The sequence below is a fragment of the Martes martes genome, assembly GCF_963455335.1.
Source record: "Martes martes genome assembly, chromosome: 12".
Taxonomy (NCBI): Eukaryota; Metazoa; Chordata; class Mammalia; order Carnivora; family Mustelidae; genus Martes; species Martes martes.
This window is the reverse complement of record NC_137900.1, coordinates 90436876-90459283: the sequence shown is the minus strand read 5'-3', so window position 1 is coordinate 90459283 and position 22408 is coordinate 90436876. Positions and strand designations below refer to the sequence as shown.

The 22408-nt window shown below is 53.9% G+C and overlaps 1 protein-coding gene across 1 annotated transcript in view; it reads right to left on the bottom strand.

The window, feature by feature from the left end:
* Positions 1-1936: 1936 nt before the first annotated feature.
* The window catches only part of GPR107 (G protein-coupled receptor 107), a 72231-nt gene continuing 51759 nt past the window's right edge, over positions 1937-22408 (bottom strand). Inside the window, exons 15-18 of the mRNA XM_080820835.1 lie at positions 11542-11591; positions 10311-10394; positions 9386-9504; positions 1937-2161 (exon numbers count right to left, since the gene is read on the bottom strand). Coding sequence (XP_080676961.1) covers positions 2065-2161; positions 9386-9504; positions 10311-10394; positions 11542-11591 — 350 coding nt within the window. The 3' untranslated portion in view covers positions 1937-2064. The remainder of the gene's footprint in view (positions 2162-9385; positions 9505-10310; positions 10395-11541; positions 11592-22408) is intronic.

Here is a 22408-nt window from a genome sequence, read left to right as displayed (position 1 = left end):
CACACTTCTGGGTCTTACCAAGAAGTCTACAGACCAGTCAAGAATATCTGCTCGCAGGACGAACGGCAAAGGCGTCCCTCTGAGGGGAGCACCGAGGGGGGTTTGATCACAGTATGAGACACATTTTGGAAGTACTGGGACTGTGTTTACGCCAGGAAAACAGTCTTAATATTCCCGTCCTCCCTGAAACCTCCTTCTCCGACCATGCAGCCCCCATCTAAAAAAACAGAAGGAAGACGGAAAGACAAAGAAGCGGTCCCTTAAATAAATACTTCGGACAAATTTCCTTGCTCCTCAAACTGGGGAGACACATGATCCCTGCCCTCAAATCTGTGGCGAGGCGAGCAGCAGCAGCCCCGGAAGACAGAAGATTCCAGCTCGCACCCCATGCCCAGCCAGGACGGAGCCTTTGTGCAGGAAGGGCCACGCAGAGCACCGAGGGCTAAGGAAAGTGCATGAAGAGGACGTTCTCCTGCTCCCTTCGTCCGGGACCAAGAGGACGGGAGAGGGACAACTGAGGACAGACTCTTCAGGTGGTGAACCTGGGGAGCTGGGGGCCACCCCCCAAATTCTGCAGTTTCTGAAGGATGCTTCCAAGCCGGGGAGGGGAGAAAACCACCTCCAGAGACTGCTGTCCACCCCCAGCCCCAGGCCCAGGCAGGTGCAGGCTCCTGACACCCTCGGAAACGTTTCCAACAAGGCCACGGTTCAGCCTCTGGGCTCAGGTCTGGGCGACCATCACCCTGGTGGGGGATTACCGCCCACCTCCACCCTGGGGCCACAGTGGACCTTCTGAGCTCGTCCCCCCATCCAAAGGACTTCACTACCAGCTGTACCACTGCTCCCCTGAGGCGGCTGCCCGCGCTCCTCTCCAGGCTCGGAGAGTTTGGAAGGGCCCTCTGCTGAGTCTCCGAGAAAGAGCTCGTCATCCCCAGCCCCAGAGAGCAAAGCTGTTCAACACACCTGCTCCCCCGACAGGCGTGCTCCGGGGAGATGGGGACAAGGTCTGTTTCATTCCTGTCAGAAAGCCTACCTGGATTATAGGAAAAACTTTCCAGTGATGACGATTTGCTTGTACTTAAAGATCTGCTTCAACGCTACCTTGTCTGCCCCTAGCTGCTCCTTTAAGGGAAACTCCTTCCCGTTTCTCCCCATATTTTGATTACACGAAACAGACACAGCCACAGCGAGAGAAAGAAAAGAGGTTGTCCTGCTCTGGGCAGTCAGAGGAGCCAGATGTTTGAGGGAATCCTCCTGGATAACGCTTTCTGAGCTTAAACGTACACTTCTGTCCATCCGTTAGACAGCACCACATCCGCTTCAGTCAAGAAAAGCACTTCCCACCACGGTTCCAGAGCCGTGACTCTGACAGCGACGCTCAGCCCCCAGATGACACAGCCCTTCTGGGAAGAAGACGGCCGGGCCTCTGGAGCTGCTCGTTCCTGGTCACTTTCAGAGTCTGGGGTCAAGGTCTGGGGCAACACTCTGGGCCAGGAACCCTGCGGCAGGTTCCGTACACTAAACTGGGTTTTGACGTTGCCTTCTAAAATAACCTAATTTCACTCATTTTTGTGCCCCAAAGATGCCACGGTGAGTTCTGTCTCTCTTCTAAGCCCCTGTATCCTGCCTCAGCCCCTGCTCATTTCCTGCGGCCTCATTCCCGAGCAGGGACTGGCCCCAGCCTCGCGCCGCTGCCCTCCCTCCCTGTCCACTAACACTCCTCTCCCTGCTGCCACACACTGGGGGGCACAACTGCATCTTTCTGGAGAGTTCCCAATTAAGAAAAAGAAAGAAACAGAAACTACAAAGTCTTCCTCTTCTCCTCCTCCTGTCTCCACGCCCTCCCCACCATTCCCACCTGAAGGAGAATTCTAGCTGCCCATAACCAGCCACAGATCCAGTTTCCATAAAAGAGAGTAAAAAATTAGGTTTCCGTGGCACTTTGTTCCCAGCCGCGTGCTCTGTGGTGTCACTGTCGGGAGGTGCCAAGTGCTCCTGCTCACCACTAGGACGATTAATAAATTAGAGGTTCTCTTGGACAGTCCCAGCCCCGAGGCTGCTCCATCACGCGGTGCCTTCCCAGTCGCCCTGGGGCTCCACCGAGCCGTTGGTCACCTTCTTGACTTTCTTCATGTTCTCCATCACCCCTGATGTCGTCACTCTGAATGAGGGAAAAAACAAAACAGAACGATTGGGAAAATCTCAGTCTTTAAGTGAAAGGCCACTGTCACCATGGCACAGCGGAGTGGCTACATGTCTTGGCTCTGGAATCAGACAGACCCGGGTTCCAGCCCCGACTCTGCTCCTGGCTAGCTGTGTAACCCCGCCAAGCCGCCTGCTCTCCCCCTTCTAAGTATGAGAAACGGTTCCCGATTCCCAGAACCGTCATCGGGGGAAAATGAGATTCTCCAGAGCATCTTATCAACACCACCAGCTGTTACTACCACAATCAACACTGATCCGGTCCTCGCTTTCCGTCGTGGCCTCCGCCAATTCTAATGCTGCCCGGCTACGTGGCTGTGATTACGAGACCACCATCTGTGCCCTAACCTTCTGAAAAGAAAGCTCAGCAGGGGTAGTCATTCTGAGAGTCATGGGACAGAACCACAGGTTTGGAGGAACCTTCCGGCGCAAAGATTCTCTGACCCTCAGAAATAAACCCAGGCCCTGGTCTCCGCATGGCTGTCCGAGAGCACGTGGCTGGGCCTTCCCTCTGGGACCGGGGACAGGGGCCTTGCCTCTGTTGGTGCCCGGCACTAAGGAGGTCCCACGGAACCCTATACTGGATGTGTAGATCAGAGAGGGCAGAAGGCCGGCATCGGAGAACGTGCAGAGCCGAGCAGAGCGGCCCTTTCCAGACCGTGAGTCGCAACATCTCTCGGGAAGGTGGAGTGCAGGACAAGACAAACTCCTGCCTCACCAGCTGTGAGCTGGACAGGACCTACGAAGGTTCTGGGGCTCTGCGTTGCTTCGCAGCAGAAGACGCCAGGCAGAGACTGAGCTCCGCCCAGCAGGCAGGGCTCAGAGCAGTCGGAGGGCGGGGAAACTGCTCTGGGTGGGTGTGTACTGCAGATACAGGACGTGACACATTCATCCAAAGCCACCGAACACCCACCACCAAGAGAGCCCGGAGGTAAGTTACGGACTCTGGGCGATAAGGACAGGTGAGTGTAGGTCCATCGACTGTAACAAACATGCCTACCATCCTGGATGTGGTGCTGATAACATAAGCGGCTACAGCAGTGGGGGCAAGGGGCACCTGGGAAATCCCTGTCCCTCCTGTCCAGTTTGCTGTGAACCTAAAACTGTTCTAACAAACAGAAGTAAAAACAAGTAAACAAACACACCTGGCAGCATCTCCCTACATACTCGAGAAAATGAGGTACCTACGTGCCCCATCACGGACCTAGAGGAATTTCTGAAACAGTAAAATAAATTCCATCACTCAACTCAATAGATCTCTCTGAGGACCCTCCCTAACCCTCCACCAGCTACCAAATTCTTTCACCGACAAATGGTAGTTCAGTAGCCCTACAGGGCACACACCCAGAGGCTGTCCAGTTGGACCTAAAGGCAAGTAAGTGATTTTATGGGGTAAGGAGAAAATTTCCCCCTTTATTTCTCCTTTCATTCTTGCTACCGTGTTGCTGCTGTGACCAGGCCCCAAAGCCAGCCAGTCCTCCCCAAAGGTGGGACTTCTCCCAGACGGGAGTCCTTCAGACCCAGGGACTGGCTGTACTTCTGGCAAGTCAGGACAAGGTGGTCTGCCCAGATGTGGCTCTTAGGGGATCTGGGGGATCCTGCAGATGCTGCGAGTGTAAACACGGTCCCTGGACAAAGGAAAGCACTCCCTTCACCATGTGACCCGGCACCACTTCCCGTCAGCTGGCGTGGCCAGGGCCTGAGCCCTCCAGGAAGGGTGCACCTCTCCCAGGCCGCAGGCACACACCCAGGTCTTGTCCTCACGGGGGTGTTGCTGGACTAGGACACGCAGGGGCAGCAGCTGTAGGCCCAAGAGAACCAGAAGCCTTTCTAGCTCCAGCACAGCTTCTCCAAGCGCGTGAGATCAGAGAAGAAATGCACCCTCGAGTCTCCAAGAGTCACTTGCGGTGACAGCAGCTGCTGTCGGGCTGCGGCCCCTCCTGGACAGGACAAGGCTTCCACACAGCTGCTGCCTGTCTTTCCCCAACAAAACACTGCTTTCTAGCTGGCGGACCAACTGAGAAAACAAGGCTCGCTCTGTCATGCCGGCCTGGGGCTGGGACAGAAAGGGACAGGAATCGGGGCTCTTGGGGCGCCTGCAGCCCAGCAGAAGATGGTCTCCCAGAGCAACACGTAAGCTGCTGGAAACAGACAGGAGAGCTCTGAGCAGGAGGGACGAGAGCTCGGGGTAGGGAGAATCACCCCTGCCTGGGGCTGGCGGCGGCTTCGCAGCCTGTACGGAAGGAGGAACGGCAGCAAGCCGGAGGGGCGGGAGGGCTAGGGAGCTTCTGAACAAAAGAAACGTAAAGGGCAAAAAGCATGCAAGAAACAAAAGAAAGCTCCCCGCGTGGTCAGAGAGCGTGAAGCAGCTGCTGGCAAAGGTAAGTGGCAGGAGGGTCAAGGGCAGGCAGGGCAGGGCCGTGGGGGGTCTTGTCTGCCTTGTCACAGCGGCTGGACTTGACCCTTACACCGGAGTTCTCAGTCCTGGCTCAGGCAGGATGCCCTGGGGACTTAAAAAAGGACAGAGGTACCTGAGCCTCAACATTGAGAATTAAGTCTCCAGGGGAGGGACCAGGGACTCTCTTCGAAAACACTCCACAAGTGATTCCGGGAGCCAGGAGACCGGACAGGGAGGGAGGAAGACCGGGGGCGAGGACATCGGCTGTAGGAAGGCAGGGCACTGGGGCAAAGGGGGAGAGGAGACGCGACATTAGGTCCCCAAGAAATGGCCACTCACTCCACGTGGCCTGAGAAGAGGGAGGTGTTTAGGGCAACAGCCACGTACTGCTGATGGCGAGTGGTGGACGGCAGTGCCCGCAGGGAGCGCAGGGGACACAAGCTTGGGTACCGGAGAGCAGGTGGCTGGGGGACCGAAGCTCAGAAGAAGCAAGTGGCTGGAGCTGGGGGGACTGGGAGTGGGGAGGTGTCAGCGAGGAGACATCGGGGGCGACCTTGGGCTTGGGCGAGCCCTCCCCACGAGAAGAGGAAGAAGCCCCCACGGTCGGTGGAACCGGGGAGCGTGTCAGCACAGAGGGAGGTCACGCGAGCAGGAGATCGGCGAGGCGAACGGAAGCAGAGCGCGACCCGGGAAGGCAGTGATGCCGGGCGGGCCGCTGCATCCTGGGTCCCAGCAGGCTGCTGGCAAGTGGCAGTGACACGTGGCGTCCAAGTGCCGCAGACCAGCCCGCCAGCTGCTGCCAACCGGTGATCCGACGCCGCCGCAGTGAGAAAGGAGCCAGCGACAGCCTGGCAGGCGGGAGCGCGGGGGCCTCTGGCAACCTCGAAGCTCCGCGGGCACCTCCCTGCGCGTCCCTCTCTGGGGGAAAATGCCGAAGGGGGACAAAGGCAGAAAAGCCACCGTGCGAGCAGTGGCTCAGAGACCCTACACACAGGGTGGGAAGGGGCCCTCCGAGCTCCGGGTAGGCATCGGGCGGCCGCGACTCACAGTCTAACACAAACTCTGGGGACGCAGTCACCCACCCTCACTCCCCAGCTGGGGACGGCGAGGCCAGAGAGGGCGGGCCTGTCCTTCTCGCTCTGCTCAGCCCTTGTCTGCCTGACTAGCTCCTTCTCGCCCCGGCGGCTGAGATGCCCTCGCTCCTGGCTCCAGGCGTACCCCTGGCTGCCCGGCTGGCCACGTGGCTGGCTGCATCCGTCCCACTGTTCCCCAGGGAGCCGGCAAGCTCCCCGGGGGCCGGCCTGCTGCACTGCTGCACTGCCTACGGGGCTGACTGGGCCGCTCACCATGGGACCCATGTGGACCCAGCGACCAGTGCCAGGAAGGCCCCTCCGGCCACCAAGCGCAGAGCCCACTCCTGGCAGAGGCTGTCCCGCCTCCAGCGCCGGCTCAGGGAAGCCCTTGTGACTGCTGCTGACTTTGGGATGGCACCTCCGGGCTCAGGAGAGAGTGTGCAGGACAGAGAGAAGGAGCAGGGAAGTGTAACGGAGCTGGAGAGCAGACAGACCCAGCGCGGCCTCCCGCTTCCCTTCTCCATCTAAAAGGTGACCCTTCCCTTCCTGGCAGAACCCTGACGATCTGCGCTTGCGACCGAATGGGCCTACTGCACACAGGCACCATGAGAAGGGACGCTTCGGGCACCCACCCCTCTTCCTCCTGCACCGCGCTGTGACCTGGGGCCTGAACGGCCTCTGTTTCTGTAGCCAAACCAAACGGTCAAGTATAACCCAGGTGAAAAGTGTTTTCTGGACTTGAGATGTGGAGAGGCCTGGGGTGAGAAACAATTCTATTCGTCTCTAACTGCTGTCTCCCCTTCCGCTGGCCATCCACCTGAATGAAGGCAGTGTCGTAGAAAAAAAGGTTCCTGGCAACCATGAGACGAGCATTCTGGATTGGGCACCTCAGAGAGGTACTTCCCGGCCCTGGAACCCACACCAAGTATTTCTTCCCAGTCTGACATCTCAAGATAGCAGAAAAGAATTCAGATCTCCAAGGACACGCCTAGCATAGGAGGCGGCTAACCAGGTCTGATCACTGAAACTGCACGCAGTATTTACTTTTTAATTTGCTGTCTTTTTTGTGAAAAATTCTCTTACCCAAATGGGTAAGCCTTTGCAAGCTTTAGCCCAAAGAGAGTCGTTACAGAAAGAAAAACAGAAAATGACGGGAAGTCAGGTACTTCTGACCACAACCTTCACTCTGCAGGCCCCACGGGACAAGCCAGGTGGGGCTGGGGGGATGGCAGCTGCACGGACTGTGAGCAGGCCGGGGCCAGAGGAAGGGTGGGAGCGCTCTGCCCCCAGGAGGAGCCCAGCCCATCCTGGGCTCACCTGGCAAGACGCCTCCCAAATGCACCGACTTCAGAGAAACGGAGTGAAAACACGTAGAAGAAAAACTACCCAGAATCTCAATCAATTAAGGGCAGTGAGCGGCCCAGCTCAGCGTTCATGGGCCACTGATGGGTCAGACTCGTTAGGAAGAGGATTTGTTTTGGGGTGTGTGAGGCCTAAGGAATATTCTTTTCCACAAAGAGCCAGGGATATGTGCTCTGTGGCGAGGATCAGATCAAGCTCCTTTCTCTAGGAAACACCCTCCACCGGGGACGACAGAGAGCTCCTATCTTTTTAGAAAACACAAATAATGGCTCTGCTTGCCTCTGGCTTGAGTTATTTCTGGAAGATTTAAGAGGGGCCATCCAGGAACAGCACCTCCAAGCAGGAGAGCGGGGGGACAGCCTGGGGCGCAGTGGCGTCCCCGAGGAGCTGCCATCAGCCCTCGCGCTCACCCGCAGGTCAGCGGGGATGGCAGGCCGAGGGCTGGAGCCTCCACCTTGGCCTGTTCTGCCTCAGACACAGCTTGTTAATCCACAGAACTTTCTCTCAGCCAAAGAGAAGCCCCAGAACAATTTCCCTGCTGACTTAAAGGCACGTGGCCTCAGTCGGCTCCCCAACTTCTTTTGTTCTTTTTAAAGATTTTATTTATTTATTTGACAGAGAGATAGAGAGTACAAATAGGCAGAGCAGCAGGCAGAGGCAGAGGGAGAAGCAGGCTCTCTACTGAGCAGCGAGCCCAGTGTGGGGCTCGATCCCAGGACCCCAGAATCATGACCTGAGCCGAAGGCAGATGCTTAACGCAGTGAGCTACCCACGTGTCCCCCAACTTCTTTCTCACAGGCTAAGCAGGACTAGTGCTCCTTGGAAACAGCACCCCCCACTACACAAAGCCTTCACCTGTGGTTTGACTCTCGCCGGGATATACTCAGCTCTTCCGCCACTGAAGCGCAGCTCCCTCGTTATCCCGGGACGGCTGACACTGAGCCACAGAAAACACGGTGTCACCACAGTGCTTCCAACAGGAGCGTAAGCGGAGGCAAACACCGGATAACCCTTAACACTCCGATCTCTCTCCTCCAGCCTGCCAGAATGAGGGACACACTCCCTCCAGTCTCCACGGGACTCGTGGTCTGTCTGACCACATCCCCCACTTCCCTGCCCTGATCCGAGCACACAAAGACCCTCCTGCTAAAACAGTTACCACCTATCACCAGCAAGAAATTAAAAAAAAAAAACAAAATTTTTAAAAATTCTGCCATGAGACAAAATTCTGCCCACTGCCTCTGTGCTTCTGGTACGATGGCCGATGGAAAGGACGTGGGAACGCCTACCTTGCTGGAGAACATCAAATGACCCAGCCAGCCGGCTTCTAGCTGCTACCCCAGGGAAGCCCTGCCGAGGGGCGGGGGATGGACAAACACAGCCATCCCGCTGCTGCTTACCCCACTGCCTCTCACTTGAGCCCCTCCAACCAAGTTACTGGCTCGGATTCTGCTGCTTCTAGAAAAGGCACATCTGGCGGCTCTACTGCCTTCCCCTCTGGTATTTGTTCTTCTGTACCGAGAGCTGTTGTCTGGGGCCCATCGGTGGGAGCTGCCTTCCGTTGACTGTTCCCGTAGTGGGGCTGAACAGAGAGAGCTGTCCTATGCTGCCCGACAGACCAGCAGGGGCCAGAGGCTCAGCCTTTGAATTGGGACAGGTCAAAGGGCCACCTGCCCAGCTTGGAGGCAGCACACTTGAAACTCCGCCTTAGGCTAATCATCAAACACAACACCTGACCTGGCCCAACACAGTCCATCAGCAAACAAGCCAATACTCTCAATCGCTATTTCTTTTCTAGATAATGACTGCCCTTTCCCGGAAAACAGGACCCTAAAGTTACTTGCCCTGTGACTCAGAAAAGCCGGCTTGAGGTCAAGTCACTGTGCCTGCTGTGAAAACCATTTCGTTATCTGGTGCCAGAGGAGCCCGCGGACAAGCAGCAGACCCAGAGACGACTCAGATGATCACGTTTTCAGACATCAGCTCCCGGAGGCTGGGGGCCAACAGGAAGCGGGGCTGCCCATCCCCGGGAGGGCTGAACGGGCCAAGCGGATGCCCAAGTTCTCACCACCGGCTCACTGGAAGCAGGCGCCAACGACGCTGGGGGAGGCTTAATCGGAGGGCCGGCTCCACTTCCCCTGCAAAGACGGAGCGATCTTGGCAGACACTGTACTTCAAACTGAGTAAGACAGCCTGCGGCTCAAGGGTCCATTTCCTTCTGCTAAATATAGAGGTAGCACCTCGGGGGCAACGGAACGCAGGGAGAAGCCGCTCCGACTCCGACTCCCACCGTGCTGTCCGGAGGGGTCCAGGGGCCGAAGGAGGAGGGACACGAGGGGAGATTGCTTACACGGATTCCATTTCCAGGTCATCCTCCTGAGAAAGCTGTAGGTAGGGGTTATCGGAAGCCGGACGGAATTTACAGCCCGTTAGAACAAAGAATACCAGTGTGGCCATTTCGTCCAGGAGCTGCGAATTAAAACCCACCCCGAAAAAGGGATTAGCGAGGCTGTTCTTCTGAAAGCAGTGGAACTAAAACCGGTGCAGTACCCGCCCCCCCACCAGAGGTCAGGGCAGAGCTGGGGTAGGGTCTCCTCCCGAGGTGGGTCGGAGCCTCAGCCAGGAGCATTCTGCCCAGGGATGATGGTTAAGACCCCAGGCTTTAATCAGTCTTCAGCAGAATCTTTTAAGAGCTCCTTCTAGCCCCACGTTTCCTGTAGTGCCCTCAGCACCAAGCGGGCGCCTCAAGGAAAAGCCTCATTGCTGTGCCCTCCGCCCGGAACTGGTGCAGCACCGAGTGCCGACTACACGTCCCAGCGAGAACGAGAGAGGGAACAGGCTCTAGATCATTCGGTGGCTTCCCCTAGGAGTCAACGAGCTCGAGTCTACAGCAAAGACACTGTATTACTGAAATATTCGTGGGTAAAGAAGGGCGTTCTGGATCCTGGGCTTTCCTGAGCCCCGTAGCTGAAGGAAAAAACCATGTCTCATTGGGTTTTAATTATCTAGGGCGAAGCTCACACTCTCTGCCTGAGGCTTTTCTCTTCCAAGTCTTGTAAAATTGAAAACTAAAATCAATAATGCAATTACTTCCAGATTTTTCATGTAATCCAGCAGCTTTCCTGGGCAAACAGATCATCTTAGTTGTGGGCCAGAGGCGACAGGAGTGGCCACTGCCTGATCCCTCTTGAGAGACCTCACGTGACACCCCTCCCCCTCGGCCGCCCCCCACTCCCCCCACCCCACGCCCCACCCCCCGCTGTCCCCATGCGCACCTGGTAGAGCCATTTCCACTGGAACGGAACGGCGAGCTTGAGGAGGAATGCGATGATCCTGGTGAAGTATATGTAACACACGATCTACGGGGCAGGGATAAAGAAGAAATGAAATCAACATGGAAAGGACAGCATCGCTTCCTTCCAACATCTTGCTGTTACAAAGGAACAACAAAAGAGAAGACAGAATTCCCTGAGGAAAATCAAATCATTTGACACTTAAGGTGCTAATTAATAAACGTGGTGGCAGAGACGGCTTCTCTGGCGGCCCCACTCAAAAGGACTTGGTCCTCACCTCTAGGGGACCACCCACCCAACGTGGGGAGGACAAGGCATCGGGCGTGGCTGCTCTGAACTCTCACGCCTTGCTAGCCTTTTCCACATACACGACCCACTGACTTCAATCCCCAAAGGACAGGATTTTTTCTTCCCAGGCCCTGAGGCATGTTTCCGAGTAGTGATAGCAAAACACAGCCCTCAGGGCCCACACTGCTTCCCCTCTGCGGCAGAGGCCCACACCCGCAGGGCGTACCTGAGTACTGAGTACCAGAGTAACACCGAATATTCTAGCAAGGGAGGATGTGGCAAGGATTCCCCTCGCCGGCCCCTGGGGCCTGGACTGCTCCCTGGGACCACGCCCAGGATGGCTGCGTAGGCAGGGAAGGACCTGTCCAACCCACAGTTGGAAGATGGCTCAGAAACTTTCTTTAAGGAATCAGGAAGAAAACTCTTGAAGAGCTTTGTCTCTGTCTCAATAATCTTTGTCTTAATAATTTACAGCAGGTCCTGCCTTTTGGTGTCTGCTCGGAGGGACTTTGTTCCCATTTTTGCAAATGACTAAAACCAGCAAGCCAAGGGGCGGCTCTGTCTGGCATGTGCTTGGAAGGGCACCCAGAGACACAAGCACCGAACCGTTAACGGGAATCATCTGGGGGAGGGGGAGGGACGAAGGGGCAGACGATCAGGGTCCCTTTATTGTAAGAAAACATCAAGCCTGTATTACTTTTCCGAGCATTTAAAGCCAAATTTAAAACTAACGTTTGAGAGGGCGTGACTCAGCTGTTTAATTTCTCTGATCAAAAGACACAATTTGGTTTGATAAAATGAAATCTGCACAGCCCAGGTAGCACATCTTGTGCTTCCGCCAGTTCTTTGGAAGTTCATTCGTTCTGCTCCTTGAACTGATCTTATTTACAGATTCAGGGTTGTTTTGTTTTGTTTTTTTACTCACCAAGACGTAATAGTGTCTGAAAAGTTTCAGCTTTGCTAAGTTAATAGCAGCTAGGGAAAAGAAAGAACAGGATGACAGGCACATTAACTTCTTTTCTCATTTTTAAAAGCAAGTGACATTCAAGTGCCCTCTGTTAAGAGGCCACGTCTAATGCAGATGAGTACGGCCCAGGGGCACATCTATATTTCTGGAAAAGCATCAGCTTGGAAGGATCCCCACCCCCCCCCCCAGGAAGAATCCGGGAGTTATGGGAACGAGTGCATTTCCCCATTCTGGGCTCAGGAGCTTTCAACTTGCCATGCTGGGGCGTATACTGACGCCACAGAAATCGGCAGACACTAACAATCAAGCCCCTCCTGCCCCCCAAAAGCCAATGGTAAACATTTCAGCTCTGTCCCTGTGGCTGACAGAGCTGCACTCCCCACTAGGACCAATCTCAGGTGGGGCCCTGAGCATCCCACTAGTTGAGGGTCTAAATTCAATTAACCCGCAAGTGCATCTTGCAAATTTCACTTGTAACAAGCCCTTTAAATACAACCCTGCTGGCTGTGTCCTACCTTTGGATCGCTCAAGGTCAGGGAGCCAGGACAGCTAACTTCCTGCCACCGCCTATGGCCATGAAATATTGATGACCACAGAGGGTAGCCTGGCTCCCTCCCCGATTAGCAAGCTTTTCATTCATCATAAACCTTCCTGCAGGAGGCAAATTAATTTGGCTTAATAGCATTCAATTACTGGTTCCGTTTAAGAATGGCGTCGTGGGTGGAGAAGGTTCCTCTTCCTTTCCCCCCTCCTCTGGCTCATGATTAGTGGGGGGGCAGTCAAGCTTAGGGTTCCAAAAGAAATTCCCGGAATCCTAAATTAATCTTCAATGTGATGATCGGCAAATAGTATGTGCAAGAACCTTCTGGGAGAAACTGAACGCCTCCATGAGGAGAGGATCAGAAAATCTTTAGAGCAAACCTAACCCTCCAAATTGAGAGGCTGTAACACCCAGGTGTGGAGCTGGGATGGACTCACGCACGCAACGTAATCTTGTTATTTTTAAATAAAATTAGATCTCTCTGGTTCACATCCAGCTTGCCATTCACTCTGCCCCGGGCCAGGCTCTGGGATGCAGCCGACCCAAGATGGGGCAGCTGTGGCCTTTGCCCCAAGCGGCTGCCATCCCTCAGGGAAAGGGAGATGCTACACGGCCAGTGCAAGGGGCGCAGGGTACCCAGTGAGTGATGAGAGCGCGAGACGCAAGTAGGTGCTCCTGGCGGTCCGGGGATGGGCGGGGGGCGGGGGCAGGGGAAGTTCCACTGAGGACCAAGGGTTAAACCTGAGAATTCTGTGTCAAGCTCAGCCACCATGGATTTAATGCTTCACACATCTGCATGAACCAGTATCCTCTGGTGTGTGTCGTTCCACGGGGGCATCTGCGGCTCCCGTGGTCAAGGAAATGCACCCCCCTGCCCTGAAGCGAAATAGTTCTTGAACACGAACACTCAGTTCTCTTCTTTGTGAACAGCCAAGGAAGAACATTAACACTTACACCGTTAGGTAATAAAAAACGCTTGAAAAGTCTCTTCTGAATTTCGTTTGCTGAAATCCTTGCCACATCCTGCCCTGGCTTCACCGAGCACCATCAGCCAGCCAGAGAGAAGTGTGAGGGGTTTAGTGCTGGATGTTAAGGTCCCAGGCAGGCTGGGCTGCTCTGCCCGCCCAGAAAGGGGCTGCCCACCTAGACCAGGGGCCCAGGGCTAAGAGAGAGGATTCCCAGAGGAGCTGGTGCCTCAGAGAGGCCTGACTGGGGCTCGGGAGGGAGGAAGAGCGGAGAGGCCAGTGGGAAGAGCAGATACAAGGGCTCAGGGCTGAGAGGCCCCCGCGTGGGGAAGAGGAAGCCGGCAGCCGGACCGTGGAGAGACCAGGGCACGGGCTGGACCGCAGGGAGAGCCGAAAATAGAGCCAATGCAGAAGACCACCAACCATCCTCCTTGGCGGAGCTGAGGGCACCAGGGAGCCGCTGAAGGGTCTGAAGCAGGGGGTGCCTTGATCACATCGACATTTGAGAACCATTTCTCCGCAGAAAGGATGGAAAGAACCGAGAACGAGAGCCCGACTGCAGTCAAAAGCCTGGAACTTGCGGAGGTCCGTCTGAAAGGTGGTGAGGCCCTTCGGGATCAGCGAAGACCCCGCCTCGGAGGCTGGCAGGGGAGATGGACAGACCAGGTAAGTCTGATGGTCCCCTCCCTCCCTGCCAGAGCGAAGAATTCGGGGCTGGGGGGGGGGGGAGGGAGGCACAGGAGTGAAGGCGCCGCAGGGCGAAGACCGCGTGTGAGGGAAAGGGTGTGGAAGGCGCCACATCTCACGCCTCCCTGGAGCCAGGGGCCACCATGTCGCACCCTCCAGGCCGCTGTAAGACATCCTGAGCTGAGGCAGGCCACGAAACGCCTCAAAGACGAGCCTGTAGGCCGACACCCCGGCGCTGATGCCGTGCAACCGCAGGACGTGGGCGAGGACGGACAAACAGACCTGGGGACAAGCGGTGCTGCCTCTAGGAAAGGCAGCCACAGTAAGTGAAGCTCAGGGTCGTCTGCAAAACTGAGCAGTCATGACAGAGGTCACTTCCAGTCACACACAAGACATACCGCTGGCCCTGCTCCGGGGGCCAGGCCCCCACCTGGGGGGCCCAGTCACAGCTGGGGCCACGAAGGCAGGGAGGGAGCCCACGTACTGAACTTGGAAACAGAAGCAGGTAGCAGCGCAGGCCCTGCCCATTTGAACAACTTGGGTTCAAGTTCCAACTCTGCTGCTTCCTGGCTGTGTGACCTCAGAAAAGCCACTTAACCTCCCTGAGCCTCAGTTTCTTCATCTGTCCAACGAGGATAACAACGCCTACCGTGAGGGTTGTTGGCAGAGGGGAGGAGACAGTGCATGGAAAGCAAACGGCTCCCAGGAAGCATGCGGCCCATGTCTACTGCTTCCGCACGAGGGTTATACAGCATCGACCCAACACCAACTGGGCCGCAGACCGTTTGTTGCAGCAGCTGCCACATCTGGCAGGAACCCAGGCTCCAGTGAGTGTGACCGGACCAAGCGGGGACGCGGGGGCTGCCATCTGCACACGATGCGGTCAGCCTGCCGAGCAGCGAGGATCCAGCCCCGGAGGGGGAGCCTCACCAGCATCATGCAAGGAGCAGACAGCAAGGCGGCACGTCGCAGCCCGGGATCCCAGGCCTCCTCCTGCTTTTTTCCGAAAGAGCTGTCCCTGGAGTGGCGGACACTGCCCAGCTGGCTGCGCGCTGCTCACGGCAGGCTGGCCTCCCACGGGAATAGAGGCTCCTCGAGTCTGGGCTGGCTATTTCTGACCCCATCACCACAAACAGCAAATATGGTCAAAGAGTGAGTCTGGTGGGAGGAAAATGCCTCGAACGGGAGCCCAAAGCCCCACATTCCAGTCACTGCACTGTCATGGCTCTGTGTGCCTGGGCCTGGCCCGTCCCTCCCTTCTCAGGCATGGGTCTGCTCGTGGTCAGGATGTTTTTATGGCAATGGTTTTTCCAGGGTGAGCACGAGAATCACCCTGAGGGCTTCTCCTAGAACACATGCCCGGCTGCCACTGTTACAGAATTGGACTTAGCCAGGACTTTGAAGAAGCTCCCAGGGAAAAGGGAAGGAGAGGGGCGGGGGGCTGGGAGGTTGTGCACCTGCTCTAGGAGCTCCTGCGAGGCCCAGCTCCTGCTATGGGCTCCCCTGCTCTTCCCCCAGGAAATGGCCAGGACTCTGGATTTTGGCAACTATTTTTTACTGATGAGAACAGAACAAGTGCCCAAAGAGGCAGGAAGTGCCCAGCTGTTTCAAATAATTACCAAGGCAGGGGCACCTGGGTGGCTCAGTCAGTTAAGCGTCTGCCTTCAGTTCAGGTCATGATCCCAGGGTCCTGGGATCAAGTCCCACATCGGGCTCCTCGCTCCGCTGGGAGCCTGCTTCTCCCTCTGCCCATTCTGCCTGCCACTCCCTCTACTGTGCTCTCTGCCCACCCCCTAATAAACAAATAAATTAAATCTTTAAAAACACACACAATTACCAAGTAGCTAGAGCAAAGGTGCCCCAGCTAGAGGAGATGCTGCCCCTTCCCTAGACTTTTACCTTTCCTCTGTACCCCCAAGAGGAACAAGGAGGCTGGCAAGAAGACAGATGGCCCCCTTCCTCCCCAGTGGACTCGCCTGGATGGTCCTGGTCCTGAACCACGACCCTGGTTGTCAGCCTCGGCTGAGCGAGGAACCATGTGCCAGGCACCTCTCATGCTTCATCTGGGGTAAAAACCTCACAACAGCCCCCGTGAAGAACCGCTGTGACCACTGCCTCACAGAGGAAGGACTATGGCCTGGAGAAGTTTAGCAGATTAGCCAATGTCACACAGCTTTTAAGTAGAAAAGCTAGTATTCAACACCCAAGTCCACCGCTCTCTAAAGACCACGTTCTCAATGCCTACACTTTGTACTAAGAGAAAGGCAATTCATAGCTTTGTAATCCCCTGCCAGCCCACGGCTCAAAATGCCGGGCAGTGCCCAGGAGCTGCCAGCAATCCATCTTGAGGAGTTAATACTGGGTGATTTACGAGGCACACAGAAGCAAAGGCCCGTGACAGTCTCTTCAAGGGTGAAACATTTCCAAAACAATCCTTCTCTGGGTATAAAGAAAGCCCCGAAGCTTAAAACCATCCCCACCTACCCCAAATCCTTTTCTCCTGCTTCCTCCCTGCCATGCTTCAAAGGGAATTTTGAGTCAAACACAAAAATTACAGAAATAAGGAGGCTAGCAAGGCCTGGCTGGCGTCAGCGTTGTTCTGACTCATTGTCAAGCTTAGCGGTTCTACAGTCTGCTTAAGCTCCAAGTTCAAGCTCCCTCTGCTGATGGCGGGGCCGGGGGGGGTGGGGAGGTGGCACAGCAGCTGCCCCCACTTTTGTGGTCGAGTACAGGCCTGGAAGCCAGGCCACACGCTGACCTGAAACCACACTGGCCTGAAACTATCCATTTTGGGGAGACACCAGCTCAGCAGGTGGCCTCTGGCCTCCACGAAGAGGAGATCCCACCACCCCATCTCACGAAGACAGTATGAGGAGCGAGCATGGGGAACGGCTGTGTAAGACAAGAACTCTGGGGGCACCTGGGTGGCTCAGTGGGTTAAGCCCATGCCTTCGGCTCAGGTCGTGGTCTCAGGGTCCTGGGATCAAGCCCTGAGTCGGGTCGGGCTCTCCGTTCCGCAGGGAGCCTGCTTCTTCCTCTCTCTGCCTGTGATCTGCCCACTTGTGATCTCTCTCTGTCAAATAAATAAGTAAAATTAAAAAAAAAAAAAAAGACAAGAACTCTGTAGAGAAGGAAACTCTGACTTTCAAATGGTTGAGGGTCCTGTGAAAAGTGGTTCAAAATACATATCCAGGGGTTCCTGGGTGGCCCAGTCAGTGAAACATCTGCCTTTGGCTCAGTCATGATCCTGGAGTCCTGGGATGGAGGCCGGCACTGGGCTCCCTGCTCAGTGGGGAATCTGCTTGCTCCTCTGCCCCTTCCCCTGCTCGTGAACTTGCACTCTCTCTCTCTCTCTCTCAATAAATAAGTAAGCCTCTGCCTTCGGCTCAGGTCATGATCTCACGATGGAGTCCCACATCGGGCTCTCTGCTCAGCGGGGAGCCTGCTTCCTCCCCGCACCCCCGCCTCTCTGCCTACTTGTGATCTCTCTGTCAAATAAATAAAACCTTTAATACATAAATAAATAAAATCTTTAAAAAATACATTTCCAATATACATTTAAAACAATGATCCAGAGTTAGAATTAGTTTTAAAAGAATGGGGGGGAAAAGGGACTTCCGGAGAAAAATTAAGCTCTGACTAGCTCAGAGTGATGGAGGGAGGGAAAAGCAATGAAGTGGTCCAGAATCACGGAACACGACAGAGATAAAGGGAAGGAGAAAACAGAGCAGAGTTTGTGGGTTTGTTTGTTCTTTTTTTTTTAATTTAAGATTTTATTTATTTATTTGACAGAGAGAGATCACAAGTAGGCCGAGAGGCAGGCAGAGAGGAAGGGAGAAGCAGGCTCCCTGTGGAGCGGAGAACCCGACGCGGGGCTCGATCCCAGGACCCTGAGATCATGATCTGAGCCGAAGGCAGAGGTTTAACCCACTGAGCCCCCCAGGCATCCCCAGAGCAGGGTTTGTTAAGGTTGTCAAGAATAAGGCTTCCTTCAAGAGATACCAAGTGAAATTCAGAAGACGACGAGAGGGTAAAACATTATTATGCCAGGAAATGCTTGGTAATTCAAGATAAAAGTAACTACAAAACACCTAAATGCCGACAATGGTTCATGTAACCGACAGAGGTATCATGTGTCAGCTTGCTTATGTCCGCAGAAGATACGATGGTTTGTGCACAGCTTATGCTCAGGAACTCCCAAAGTACGGTGGGAAGGTTGGCCTGACAAATTACGCCGCAGCATACTGTGCCGGCCCGCTGCTGGCCCACAGGCTCCTCAATAGGTCTGGCGTGGACAAGATCTAGGAAGGCCAAGTGGAAGTGACTGGAGATGAATACGAGGGGGAAAGAAGCGTTGATGGTCAACCTGGTCCCATCACCTGCTATCTGGATGCAAGGCTGGCCAGAACTACTGCTGGAAATCAAGTTTTGGGGCCCTCCAGGGAGCAGCAGATGGAGGCCTGCCTATCCAAGAAGAGGAGGAACCGTCCCGAAATGGCTCTTGCCCCAAAGAAAGATCGGGTGGCTCGGAAGAAGGCAAGCTTCCTTCGAGCTCAGGAGTGGGCTGCTAAGAGCTAATAACCAAACCACAATTCTCTATGAAGACTTTTCAGATAAAGATAGTAATAACCTTATTCATCAAGTAGCAAAAAATTAAAAAGTAGGGGCGCCTGGGTGGCTCAGTGGGTTAAAGCCCTGCCTTCGGCTCAGGTCACGATCCCAGAGTCCTGGGATCGAGCCCCGCATCGGGTTCTCTGCTCAGCAGGGAGCCTGCTTCCCTTCCTCTCTCTCTGCCTGCCTCCCTGCCTACTTGTGATCTCTGTCAAATAAATAATAAAATCTTAAAAAAAAAAATTAAAAGGTAAAAAAATAAAAAATAAATAAAACAATGATCGAGGAGTGGTCAAAATTCACCAAACTGAACAGGTAAGGACTATGCACCTTATTGTAAGCAAAAGTTACTGTAAAGGAACAAGAAAAAGAACAAAGTAAAAATGGTCTGAGACTGGCTGACAGCCACAGGGAAGACTGCGAGATCTCTGCCGTCACATCTGGTGAGTTTCTGTTCTTGTCGCCCTTCTGCTCTAGAAACACCAAAGGCCCTTTGCAGGTGGGAGGTGGGGTCCTAAGGACCCATGCTGACCTGACTCTGCTCCTGTCTCCGCCAGCCCGCAGCTCACATGGTGCTGGAAGCCTCCCTAGCCTGACATCACGGCTGGGGCTGGGCTAAGCCAAGGAGCACGCCGCTCCCCGCCTGTCCATGGCACAGACTCACAGTTGGCAACGAGCTGGGTGAGGAAGAAAGTCAGATGTCCCACTGCATGATGACACAGCCTGGCCAACAGCAGACAACACCTTCTCTGTAAGAGAACCACATCTCCCCAAATACTGTGGTAGGTAATCAGCTGAGAAGCATTGGTTTCAACCGTGACTCAGGACTCGCAGAAACCAAATCCAAGCCAGGGCCCCTGGGCAGAAGAACCCTGTCCCAGACCAGGAAGGGCACACCGACTCACATCGCAAACCAAGCCTGCCGGGTGGCCAGGGGCCCCCCAAGACAGCAAGGTGCCCAATGTTCTGAAGGCCTAATAAAAAAAAATGGCAATGTGTCCATGATGTGGCTGCTTCTCAGGCTGGGGATATATACAGCGGCCTCTCTGCTTTTGGTTATGGACTATATTAATTCAGGCTGTAACGATGGTTGATTATTTTGAAATGTTGAGCAGAAGCTATGATTTTATTAACGACATTAAAGGAAGTTTGGGTGATCTGCTAAGGGAAAGTAATGAAAACAGGGTTTTGGTGATTAAAAGAAATGATAAGTCACTGCCGTAAGCCAGTCTAATCGAATACTCTTTCTTTCGCCTCACTTCTTCGTAACAGCCTATTTGGTTATAGTTTTACCCTTTCCAGGGTCATGGACTCCTTTGAGATTTGCTGAAAGCCATGAACCCTCTGCCCAGGTAAACACATGCATGCACAAAATCTCACCCAGTTTCTGGTGCCTACACACCCCTGCCCCTAATGCACTCGTGGATGCCACATGGAAAACGTGGGACCTAGAGAGCTGGCCGCACTCGGACCTGAGGCAGCCTTGAGTGCGGGACAGAATGCCACACTGCCCCCATCCCGATGGCAGGTGAAACTTTTTTTTTTTTTAAAGATTTTATTTATTTGACAGATACAGATCACAAGTAGGCAGAGGAGCAGAGAGAGGGGGGACACAGGCTCCCTGCCAAGCAGAGAGCCCGATGCAGGGCTCGATCCCAGGACCCTGAGATCATGACCGCAGCCCAAGGCACAGGCTTAACCCACTGAGCCACCCAGGCGCCCTGGCAGGGGAGCCTTCTGAACCACTGCATCACACCGGCCGGAGAGGAAGCCCTCGTGGCCTGCCAGCACGCCACCTTTCTGGAGCAGGGGCTGTTCATGGTGCTCTCATGGTAACAGTTTCAGACTTCAGGGTCGGGAGAGGACCATAAACATACGCTCCAGCTCCACACCCAGGGCCAAGAGGAAGGATGAAAATTTTTTGAGTGACCAGATAAAGGGCATCTCATTTTTTCTGCCTCTTCTCTCCTGTTATCCTGAAACCGTGCTCCAGAGCGGGCAATCCCAACGCTACCTTCAAGGGCAGGGCAGAAAACAGCACAGAACAATTCCGGAGGAACTCATCCCTGCCCAGGTGGCACCCAGTCCTAGAGCCCTCCCCTCGTGCTGGGGAAGGGAAATCGCAGCAAACTGTGTCAGGGTGGGAGGCTCCTCCTTCTCCTCACCTCCTCCTTCACCCTGGGGCTTTTGACCTAGGGCCTCCTGGTCTGGCCTAGTAATAATAATCCTCACTGCCTACCGCATCAGTGGCCCTGGGCACCTTAGTTTCTGCTGGGAAAATGTAAATAAAGATTGGAGAAACCTGAGATTATAGCCAGGAACTGAGTCAAAGGAGTCAGGGAAGACAGTGCTTATAAACGTCAGCCCTGGTGGAAATGTAAAACCCGGAGCTCTCTTGGTAAATGGAGGACAAGTCATGTTAAAGGCCATCTTGTTAGTCAAAGAAAAGCACAGGGTCCCATTAGAATAATTAGGTACAATATCAGAGCAGATAATGGTGCAAAAGCTATTGCCCCAATCAAATGACAACACAGTCCTGGACACAAAAATGGAGTTCCATAAACGCTTACAAGCGGTAATTTCTTAGATCCATGCAAGCCTTACAGTTTTCAAAGTGCTCAGTAAGGGGTGAGCAGTCAGTGGTCAGTATCACTCTGTTATAGATACGAATCTCTTTAATGTCTACAACAGCCAGGAGTTGGCGAACTTTTTCTCTAGAAGCTTGGAGAGCACCCTTGTGGGCCTGATGATCTCCGCCCCAAGGACTCAACTTTGCCATTGGAGCGCAAAAGCGCCCACAGACAGCGCACACACAAATAGGCAAGGTGCATTCCAGGAAAACGTCATTTACAGGGGGCGGGGGGGGGGGGAGGCACCCTCCGCCCATTGAACGTCTGCCTTCAGGGGTCCTGGGATCAAGGCCCATGTCAGGCTCCCTGCTCAGAGGGGAGTCTACATCTCCCTTTCCCTCTGCCACCCGCCCCCTTCTCCTACTTGTGCATGCGCTCTCTCTAATAAATAAATAAAATCTTTTAAGAAAACTCTTTATAGAAACAGGCCAGGGTAATTTTCTTCCTTTCTCAACAATGGGTTTTTCATTAGGTCTGTTTACATGAACGTCTCCAAATAAAACATATTTTTTTGGCATGAGATGCCCAGAACTAATGAACTCTAAATATTTAGTCACAAGAATCCGGCTATGTGAATCTGAAATAAACTCTCTAGGCACGGGAAAAAAAAAACAAAACAGGCAGGCTTTTCAGTCATGGCGGTCATGACCACGAGAGATTCAAGAAGCCTCATCTCTATCACACGGTTCTCAAACTTTTGGTCTCAGCATTCCTTCCCACTTTTTAAAAATTACTGAGGACCTGAAAGAACTTTTGTTTACGTGGGTAAAATTTACCAATATTTATCATATTAGAAAATTAAACAAATTTCAAAAGTATTTAATAATCAATTTAAAAGTAACAAATCCATTACTAGTATAAACATTTTTTAATTAAAAATAACTCATTCAAGGGTGCCTGGGTGGCTCAGTGGGTTGGGCCTCTGCCTTTGGCTTGGGTCATGATCTCAGGGTCCTGGGATCGAATCCTGCATCGGGCTCTCTGCTCAGCGGGGAGCCTGCTTCCCACCCACCACCCACCGCCTGCCTCTCTGCCTACTTGTGATCTCTCTCTGTCAAATAAATAAACAAAATCTTAAAAAAAAAAAAAACTCATTCAAAAAACTTGAGATGAGTGGAATTGTTTTCTGTTTTTGTAAATCTCTTTGAAGTCTGGCTTAACAGAATGCAGCTGGATTCTCATATCTGCTTCTGTAGTCAAGGTGCCACGAAAGAGTATTTTGGTTGCACTATGTGAAGAAGATACTGCCTTATACAGACAGGGGCCTTTTCAGAGAACTGTGAACAGTCTTCTTTGACATTAAAACTTGACAAGTGGTAGCTTCTTTTTTTTTTTAAGATTTTATTTATTTGACAGAGAGAGGCACAGCGAGAGAGGGAACACAAGCAGGG